This window comes from Scardinius erythrophthalmus (assembly GCF_964197995.2).
Source record: "Scardinius erythrophthalmus genome assembly, chromosome: 20".
In the NCBI taxonomy this organism is placed as follows: Eukaryota; Metazoa; Chordata; class Actinopteri; order Cypriniformes; family Leuciscidae; genus Scardinius; species Scardinius erythrophthalmus.
The window spans coordinates 17,973,842-17,984,310 of record NC_138240.1 but is presented as its reverse complement, the minus strand read 5'-3'; the positions used below and the strand labels follow the sequence as shown (position 1 = coordinate 17,984,310).

The following is a 10,469-nucleotide window of genomic DNA, read 5'->3' as shown; positions in this document are numbered from 1 at the left end:
ATGAATCTCTATAGCTTCCCCATAAGCAGTGTGGTGCATTGACCATGACTTACCCCCGACAGCGTCCTGTGAGCCGAGCTCCGGTCCAGTTTTGGTCAAGATGAAATTAGTCCGGCAAGTTTGCTGGGGTCACGGCAATAAAGCTTTTTTCTTCTCAAATCAATATGTGTTCAAAAGAGTGATATATTTGCGTCTCTAAAACGTTGTCTATGGAGAGGTCAGACCTCGTAATGGCTTGGCACTATTTTCTCCCCTGTCATATCACTGCGCGCTGCCGCTACCTACAGCCAGCTGGGAGCCGCGCAGGCGCACACCACTTTTTCAGTTGTTCGGCAGTGTTTACAGCAGTGTTTACGTGCTCAGAACAGCTACACGAACGAGCTAACATAGCTACTCACCAAGAGCGATCAGTTTGTACAAGCTTTGTAGAAAATGGTGCGGAATTGTGACTATCCGGACTGTACAAACAAAGATGTGGCGCTTTCTCCTCACACATTTCAAAGATTTCCTGTGGCAGATGTTGCTCTGAGGCGACTTTGGCTCATTGCTCTGGGCTTCAATGTGAACTCCAAACTGGCGAAGATAAAGAAGCTATCCTTTGATATCCCAAAAGATATCATTTTGGCTGTGTGTCGAAGTCAATGTTGTCATCGTCGCTGCTGTAGTCAGACATGTTATCGTTCTCTTTACGAGCTGTAAACAAAGTGACACGTGCGCGGCTCCCAGCTGGCTGTAGGTAGCGGCAGCGCGCAGCGATATGACGGGGGAGAAAATAGTGCCAAGCCATTACGAGGTCTGACCTCTCCATAGACAGCGGTTTTGTGACGCAAATATATCACTCTTTTGAACACATATTGATTTGAGAAGAAAAAAGCTTTATTGCCGTGACCCCAGCAAACTTGCCGGACTAATTTCATCTTGACCAAAACTGGACCGGAGCTCGGCTCACAGGACGCTGTCGGGGGTAAGTCATGGTCAATGCACCACACTGCTTATGGGGAAGCTATAGAGATTCATGTCTAAAATCCTGAACTATCCCTTTAATGTAAAACCAATGGGATGATGGGCTGGAAGTTTTTACCAATTAGATTAACATCAGTAAACATCAATTGTTTAATCTAAACACAAAAAGTAAATAACATTGACAAAGACTAACAAATACTGTAACAAATGTATTGCTAATTTAATTATATAGGCTAAACAACTCATTAGATGATTCATTAAAGGAGAACTCCGGTCAATTTTAACATTGAGCTCATTTTTTTGTACATTTGGAGTGCTGTCAATACAGAGAACAACGACAAAAATCGGCGTTGCCTACACCGAGTTACTGTATTTTTAAAATTTGCACCCTGTTGACTTAAATGGGGCAAGTACTAAACCTGCTTTTAGCCTCTTAACATCCTTGATGTGTCATTGCAAGTGCACAGAACATGTGAGCGATTCCTTCAGAGTGATCACGAGCGCAAATACCTGTGTTTACATCCTGTTTTCGGTTGAAGTCCAAAGTAGTCGATTGCCGAGTTCACGCGCGTGATCATAGGTAACCAAACCTATGCACGTGAACTCGGCAATCGACTACTTTGGGCTTCAACCGAAAACAGGATGTAAACACAGGTATGTGCGCTGGCTTAAATAACATCATTTTTATACATATCTTTCACATCTACTGCAGTCAGATTCACTCGTGTTCACTCTGAAGGAATCACTCACATTTTCTGTGCACTTGTAATGACACATCAAGGATGTTAAGAGGCTAAAAGCAGGTTTAGTACTTGCCCCATTGAAGTCAACAGGGTGCAAATTTTAAAAATAGAATAACTTGGTGTAGGCAACACCGATTTTTGTCGTTGTTCTCTGTATTGACAGCACTCCAAATGTACAAAAAAATGAGCTCAATGTTAAAATTGACCGGAGTTCTCCTTTAACTAATGTTAACTAATAGGACTTTATTGTGAAGTCTGGCTGAAATGTCACAAGGAAGGGTTTATTTTTATTTATAATTAGAAAAATTCTGAGGCTTATTAAGATGAATGCACTATAATCAAATTATAATTTTTCATTCAAATTACATCAAAATATGAAATAATAGCAAAACGTTTTGAAGCAATGTATATGCTATTTATTTTCTTGCTATCTCTTAAGAATAGAAGAGGTAGAGACATAAAATTTGTCTTTCTTTGTGTTTTTTTTTTTTTAGAAAATACATCATTTATTGTTACCAAATCTAGCACAAACATTGCTTGTCTCACAATAAATAGAAGTGAATATGTTAATACAGTCTTCCATTAATAGTAGAACATGGAGAAACAATCTCAGAAAGACTTTTACATAGACCTTTTGGTTCTTATCTGTGTATCTGCTATAATCTGGGACCGCATGCCTCTTTAAATTCAAACCAGATTTTGAGTGAAGTCTTGCTGGGAGCCTCCGCAGGAAAAACCCATTGGCCTCAGAACAATTATATTGGTTATTCCAAACCACAACCATTCTTTGTTTACTTCTCGTTTGAGTTTGACGGGGCTGTGGTGGATGATCTAACACGTAAACGATTGCGATACAAGTTAAATACAGTAATAATAGGCTATCTAAGGATCTGGGTTTGTGATTTCCCTAAGAATAAATCTGTGCAGTGTAATATGATGTAAAGGTGTGTCAGTGAATGTATCATTATCAAAGGGTGGTGTATGCATCTCATTATTGTACATTCCCTCTGAAATACAACACAGAACCAACAAGAACCCACCCTTTTAAAATCCACACTGCACACTCGAACCATGACCTCACTGAGAAGGTCAACTCCAAAGCACACTTGAATGTCTGAGGAGAGGATGTTCAACACAAAGTCATTTCAGATCAATCTCTATAATGGTTTTAGGAAGCTGCCTAAATATGATTATCCTTTCTGAGCAGTTTATGTGATTTAATGTGTGTCTGATAGTAACAATCCCTATAGTCCTCAACATGTAACATCCTTTGATGTTACTAGAGCAGGCCCGGGTTAATGGGGGTGCTTGAGGGTGCTATAAGCACCACCAAATGAAAGCAAGTGCACCCTAAGTTGATACTGTAATAATATCATATTGACGAAACAGATTTGGTCAAGTTAGCACGTATTTGTGTTTGCGACCTCTGGAGAAGGAGAACATTGTTTCTTTTTACAACATGTTTTTGCAATGGTGTGCAATGTAGCCAAAGACATATTTGTTGATCTCTGAAACGCAATGGCCAATCAGAGATGTCTAATTTAGTCCTGGGACCCACTACACGATTTTCACATCTTAAAGGAGAACTCCGGTCAATTTTAACATTGAGCTCATTTTTTTTGTACATTTGGAGTGCTGTCAATACAGAGAACAACGACAAAAATCGGTGTTGCCTACACCGAGTTATTCTATTTTTAAAATTTGCACCCTGTTGACTTTAATGGGGCAAGTTTTAAACCTGCTTTTAGCCTCTTAACATCCTTGATGTGTCATTACAAGTGCACAGCTAATGTGAGTGATTCCTTCAGAGTGATCACGGGTGAATCTGACTGCAGTAGATGTGAAAGATATTAATAAAAATGATGTTATTTCAGCCAGCGCACATACCTGTATTTACATCCTGTTTTTGGTCTAAGTCCAAAGTAGTCGATTGTCGAGTTCACACGCATAGGTTTAGTTACCTATGATTACGCGCGTGAACTCGACAATCGATTACTATGGACTTCGACTGAAAACAGGAAGAAAATACAGGTATGTGCGCTGGCTGAAATAACATCATTTTTTTTAATATCTTTCACATCTACTGCAGTCAGATTCACCCGTGATCACTCACATTAGCTGTGCACTTGTAATGACACATCAAGGATGTTAAGAGGCTAAAAGCAGGTTTAAAACTTGCCCCATTGAAGTCAACAGGGTGCAAATTTTAAAAAGAGGATAACACGGTGTAGGCAACACCGATTTTTGTCGTTGTTCTCTGTATTGACAGCACTCCAAATTTACAAAAAAATGAGCTCAATGTTAAAATTGACCGGAGTTCTCCTTTAACCGATTTTAAAACTGTGGGAGTTTTAGAATATTGTAAAAAAAAAAAAGTATTCCAATTATTTGTAAAAGTAATGTTGTTATGGTGGAGCCATTTGCATTAGGCTACATCCACACTTTATAGAGCAGCCTTGATACTGGAGCCTGTTCTAGAGCTTGACAAATTTATATATAAATAGACTAAATATGAATCACAACTTTCTGTCCAAGGAGAAAGAAAGTCATCAAGGTGTTGGAATGATCCACCACTAATTCATTCTTTGGGGTCTATTTTTTAGAAGTGTTTTTGCGCCATCATGTGGCAACAATTTTTTCAATGATACTTGAGAGGGTTTTTTATAAAATATAGAAAGTAAATGTCTAAAACCGAAAAAATAACATAAAAAAATTACATAGGCTATTCCAAACTGCTTTCAGCTTATGTCTAAAGTAGTAGGCCTAAATGTGTTCTATAGGTTACACTTAATCATTTGATGCTGGAAAGACACCTCTAAAAGAAAAAGAACACTAAGCATGAAAGAGCTGCATATATGGATTTTGATCTGCTTTGCTGAAATTACAGTAATATGAGAAAATTCATGCATTGGGGGTAAAAAAATGATTTAATTACTTGAGATTCTTGAGGAATGCATGCACAAAACAAGAAATCTTAACAGGTTTTGCTTGTGAAATTCAGTCTACATTTTTTTTTTCAGCATTCTATAATAACACTTTTATTTTGTGATATTTTTCAAGTGAGGAACAGTTGTTGGATGGGGTGAATGTGATTCGACTTTGGCCTATTACAGCAATCTTTATTGACATACACCCCCAAACTCCAAAAATCAAGTTAACCATTACTTTGTGGGAAAAGTGCATGAATTAGCAATATTTGAAGCTTCTCTTCACAATGTAAAAAATGCTGCCTTAAATTGATGTTGCCTAAAATCAACTTGACAGCTGAAGTTGAAAATTGCTTAACTTATTTATTAACTTGATTTAAAGTAAAACATATGCTGTCCTGAGTTTCTTCACAGTTTGTTACAGTAGCTCTCTCTCGCTCTCATCCCTTCACCATATCTCAGGCAAATTCCTCATGACATGCAAGTTTTTCTCAGCTCCTGCCATTTGTCTTTGATCATGACAACTATAGCAGCAAGCAATTAGATAAACGAAGCAGACAGCCACAACATGGTACCCTCATTTTAGGTGTCGCAAGAACATTGTACTACTGACCCCTGGAGGGCGGAGCATAAACACAGAACATATGAGGATTAGACGCGGACGAATCCCGTCTTCTTCTTCTTGGACAAACACATCACAGCCAAAATGCCACTGGAGTTGTATCTCGATCTGCATTCCCAGCCATGTCGCTCAGTCTTCCTATTTGCCAAGATAAATAAAATTCCCTTTGAATTCAAATCCGTGGATTTATCTACAGGTGATTTTAATTTTTGTTTTAATTTAGCTGTTTTATGGATTTGTGCACTGCAATCTTGATGCAAGCTGTTTTAACACAATGTATTTAGGTTGATGTAGGCTACAGTGAATATTTTTGACTTATCAACAAGAAATTAATTTAGATGCTTCCTATGATGGATTTTAATTAATCAACTTTAATTAATCAACTAACATTTGTTTTTCTTGCAGGAGTAACATTCATATGCTTTTAATGTGGCCAAACTCTTTGGGAAAACTTGTGACTTTGAGTGTATGTGTGTATAAATAACAGAAAGGGGAAGTGAAACAAATGACTAGTTCTCAAAACCTTGTGATAATTAATCACAAAATCAGAGTTTGCTTGTGCCAGTGACAGAGGAAAAAGGTTGGGGCTTTTGAACCAGTTGAACCAATCATATTGAAAGTGACATGTAAGTCTTATTTGTTTTCTCAATTCTATAAAAACACAGTTGTATCTGTGTTTTACGGTGGGATTCTCAATGGAATTTGTCTGAGATCCTCCGGCCTTGCTTCTTGGGAGAGATTCCCTGAGAACTGCTCGGGAAGATCTCCTGGCCGTGATTAAAGCATTTTAAGGACATTTGCTAAGGTCTGTTTGTCGATTTATTCCTGCGCAGGAAGCGAGTTTAGGAAAGCAAGTTAGTTAGAAACTCGGCTAGTTGTCGACTGAAGATGCAAGAGCTAGAGTATAAAGGCGCCCCAGTTTAAGGTATTGGTGTCGATTTGGAGACGCCCCAGATAGTTAGGTTTAGGGAAAAATCTACCACGTGCACATGAAGCATGTTTTTAGGTTAATATTTTATCCCAGTTTGCATGCAAAAGCATTTGGTTTCAATGAAATAGATTTGTATAGGTTCTGCTTTATATAGGCATCAATACAAAATCTTGTTTTGTTTTTCTCTGTGCACAAAGGTGAACAATATGGAGATGAATTTGGCAAGGTCAGCATCATAAGGAAAGTTCCTGTTCTCAAAGACGGAGATTTCATTCTCACAGAGAGGTATATATGTTGTTAATTTGATTTTTAACATTTGATACATGTTTAGATTTCCTAATACTAAGTAGCCTAAGCCTATATACTTTATATAGTATAGCCATACTGCAGTACTTGGCAGCGAATCACCACACTCCTGACCACTGGTATCCAGCTGATCTGCAGAAGCGTGCACGAGTCGACGAGTTTCTCTCCTGGCAGCACACAAACATAAGAACTCATGGGTCAAAGGTCTTCTGGTTCAGGGTAAGATTTGCTGCTTAAAGATTAGATCACTTGTTGTGTCTGTGTGTAATGAGTAAATTGTGACTATGTAACCTCTTTTTTTGCTGATCTAGTTATCAAGTATGCAACCATCTCTATATGTAATATTTGACAAAATGCTTTCTGAATCAGATGTTGGGCTGTAACTGACATTTTCCAACAATTCTAGGGGGTCATACCTGTGGTCACAGGCGCCCCGGTGCCCAAGGAGAAGATGGATGCTGCCGTGGAGGACCTCAATGTGTCTCTGAAGACATTTGAGGAGAAGTTTCTGCAGAGCAGACCCTTCATAATTGGAGAGAAAATATCTCTGGCTGATCTTGTAGCCATTGTGGAGATGATGCAGGTACATTGTGTACATTTGATTTCCTAATGCTTGACCTAAACATGACATACTGACCAATTCTGTTTGTGTGTTTTGAAGCCGGTCGGTACAGGTCTAGATGTGTTTCAAGACAGACCTGCTCTGATTGCCTGGAGAGACAGAGTGAAGAAGGAGATTGGTGTGGAAGTCTTCGATGAAGCCCATAAGGTTATAATGAATGTTGATGCATTGCCACAAACCTTTGAAAAAAAAGGCTTACCTGAGTTTCTCAAACTAAAGCTACAGAAAATGTTTAACTAAGTCTGTTTTGCATGGTCTATTAGTCTAGTTTTATGTTTAAACTCTAATTTTTCATCAAGTTACTTTGCGGTAATATGGTGGACTATAGATCAAATATGGATTAGAAAATGTTACTGTATTCAAAAACGAAATCAATAAATTCACTGTATTTAAAATAAAAACACTATATTAAAATGATACCTACATTTATGCATTTATACAGTCATTCATACATTTATCAGAGTGTGTTTCCTTGGAGTCAAACCCGTGACCTTTGGCAATGCCATGCTAAAATCCCTGTCAAGGTAAGTCATTTCACACTATGGCCATTTTTGCAACACCTCCGGGCCGTTATTTTGGGCATGCAAGGCCAACTCGTATCTACTTAAATGGGGAAATGCATAAATCTAAAAAACTTTGCCAAACTCACATTTAAATTTACACATTTCAAATCAGCAAAACATCTGACATGTATACTGTCCCAAAAATGTTGTTTCTTATGCTCAAATAGAATTAAAAAGCATAGATTTCAGGATGGTTTAGCCAATATGCATGTGCAATCCTAATCTTCTAACAGCAGTTGCAGTATGAATACGGTAACATATGAGTCATATGAGTGAAACATGTCTGTACAAGTCTTTGGCCGTGCTCTGTTGTTCACAAACAGTATTCATCCTTTCAGTCCGTAGACATTTTATTGGTATTTTTCACAACTACATTTAGATCACCAAGACAAAAATAACTTTTTCATTACTCTACAAGAACAATTTATATGAATATTATATTAAATAAATACTAACTTGTTTCTAGTTATTACAACCCAGTTTCATGGGAAAATGTAAATATTTAACAAGGTTGTATAAATGCATATGAATTAAAGCACATTCACACCAAGGATGATATAGCAGTAACACTAAAGATATATGGCAAGTTTTTGTTTTCTATTTTTCTACAAATTATTCTAAATTGAAAGAATAGCAAAGTCCACACCACAACTAAAACAATAATGACACACAATATCATTTGAATCACTTTTTAAAAAAAAATTCCAGCTGATGAAGGATAAAAACATTGACAGCCAATCAGAATTCAGCTAGCTTTTAAAGAGGTTGAGCATTTAAAGTGGCAGATGACAAAACTGCAGTGCCTGCTTATAATAAAGAGAATGTTGTTGTGCGTTGGTGTTGACGCAAATATGGTTAATGCTTTTGTCCAAAGCAACTTCTTCTAAATCAGAAAAATATTACAGTGAGTGCTAGTTGTCTATAAATCAAGTCACCTGGTAAACAGTCCTTATCATATCAAACATCCCCTGTCTCAACTGTCTGGCTTTTGCTAGATTGTTCCTGTGCCTTCCTACAACAGAACAGACTCCAGAGCTTGTCTTTTAGATGCCTGTTTGAAGCTGTCAGAAGTAAAGAAGTCATGCCACTGTAAAAACTAAAGGCACCGGCCATAATTTGGTAGGTGACAAGTCCCCCGATTAACCGATTAATGATGAACAAAGACACAATAAATAGAGTGGACAGATAAACTCCCACCAGGGAGATGGTGATTTTGCACACCAGGAGGTACGAGTCAGATCCTTGCACCTGGGTCTTGTTCTTCTGGAGAGCCAGAGTGTGGGCGCACAGATGGACGACCATTCGGACAGAGGTCGGCAGCATGATCATCAGAGGGATCGGGCAGAGGAGACAAATGCCAGCACCCGCGTATGCATTTGTGTCAATACCTATAGTCAAAATGGGCTGCGAACAGGTCATGTTAGTGGTGTCATTCACGTTGTCATTTTCATCCAGTGAAGTTGTAATGTCAAGTGAGAACAGAGGAGTGCAAAACAAGAAGGAGAAAGAGCAGATCAGCAGCACTGCAGCGTTGATCACAGACGAGATTTTCCTCTTCAGTGTCTGGAAGCACTCAGACGTAAAACTCACGACTTTGATGCAGTAGAAGAGACTCAGCCATGCAATGGCCCAGAAGCTGTTAAAGCTGGAAGTTATCATCAGATACAATTCGATCCGGATTGATAAAGGATATGGTGTGATGCACCAAATTTGGGGATTCTGAAAAACACCCATCACCAATGAGAAGGTGGCGAGGACCAAGATAATGTTGCTGATGGAGATGACGTTCAGGATCAGACCCACAGTCTGAATGGTCCTGGTCTTCACTTGCTGTTGTATAGTGAAAATGAGGTTAAATAAGTTTCCAGAAACACCAACAAGCGCAAGTCCAACATAAAAAAGAACGTGCTCAATTAAGGTCGAGATCATGATGTTCTCTTCAGAGAGCGAAGCACACAAACCAGAGTCCTGCACTGATATGAGATCTGGAGAGATGCGCATTGTCTTGTAGAGAAACAGGGAATGAATCTCATATGCAAAGTGGCTTTGCGTGAGTGAATCAGAGCAGGCTTTGTTCAAAGCTGAAAACACAAATTAGGTAAAATGAGAGAAATGCACCATGTTCATTACAGTTCAGCTTACATAAAACAAAATTATAAAACAAGAGATTTTATTTTATTGTCTTCGCTGATGGTAAATATACACAACTCATGCATGTCATTTACACACTGAGACTACATTTGTTTTCACAATACAATCAGTATTAAATGATCATGTTATCAGTGTTTGAAATTTGCCTATTCAAATCCTTGTTTGTTTGCTATTTAGATGTACTTGGAATGATAAAATGCAGTCTGTAAAATTTTACTATTCAAATCTCCTAAGATGTAGGGACTTGAGTTTTCCACTGTAGGGACAATGGGACAATGGATTGATGGGGAATAATTTAACCTCATAGATTTTTCTATACAGGGTGTTAAATAAGCTAAATTGGATTTGATATGTACAATATCGTAGCAAGTCCAGTATACAGTAACGTTCATTTAACAAAAAAAGAGTTTTAAAAGAAATTATTCAGCATTAAAGACGCATTAAATTGATGCGACAGTAAAAAGTGACAGTAAAGACTTCTATAATGTTATAAATGATTTCTATCTTCTTTCCACAAAAAATATTTAATAAATGTTTAATAAAAATATAAAAATGTTTTCACCATTGATGATGATAATAATAATTAGCATATTAGAATGATTTCTGAAGGATCATGTGACTGAAATATTGGCTGCTAATTT

General features: G+C 37.8%; 2 protein-coding genes across 2 annotated transcripts; one reads left to right on the top strand and one right to left on the bottom strand.

Annotated features, from left to right (window-relative positions):
- Positions 1 to 5,270: 5,270 nt before the first annotated feature.
- gstt1a (glutathione S-transferase theta 1a) lies at positions 5,271 to 7,538 on the top strand. Its single transcript, XM_081349862.1, has 5 exons — positions 5,271 to 5,451; positions 6,384 to 6,471; positions 6,561 to 6,711; positions 6,899 to 7,075; positions 7,154 to 7,538. The coding sequence occupies exons 1-5, from the start codon at positions 5,340 to 5,342 to the stop codon at positions 7,352 to 7,354; spliced, it is 729 nt and encodes a 242-aa protein (XP_081205988.1). The 5' UTR covers positions 5,271 to 5,339; the 3' UTR covers positions 7,355 to 7,538.
- A 1,096-nt stretch (positions 7,539 to 8,634) lies between these two features.
- Positions 8,635 to 9,678, bottom strand: LOC308680478 (taste receptor type 2 member 40-like; the record flags this gene model as incomplete). The annotated part of the gene is made up of 1 exon (XM_081348608.1): positions 8,635 to 9,678. One exon carries the CDS (start codon positions 9,676 to 9,678, stop codon positions 8,635 to 8,637), a length of 1,044 nt encoding a protein of 347 aa, XP_081204734.1.
- Between the last annotated feature and the right edge of the window lie 791 nt (positions 9,679 to 10,469).

What these genes read in the sequence shown, in the direction of transcription:
- gstt1a (XM_081349862.1), top strand. Translation starts at nt 5,340, where the DNA reads ATGCCACTGGAGTTGTATCTCGATCTGCATTCCCAGCCATGTCGCTCA. An exon ending in CAAAGGTCTTCTGGTTCAGG is followed by an intron (nt 6,712 to 6,898) that starts GTAAGATTTGCT and finishes CAACAATTCTAG; the next exon opens with GGGGTCATACCTGTGGTCAC. An exon ending in CCATTGTGGAGATGATGCAG is followed by an intron (nt 7,076 to 7,153) that starts GTACATTGTGTA and finishes TGTGTTTTGAAG; the next exon opens with CCGGTCGGTACAGGTCTAGA.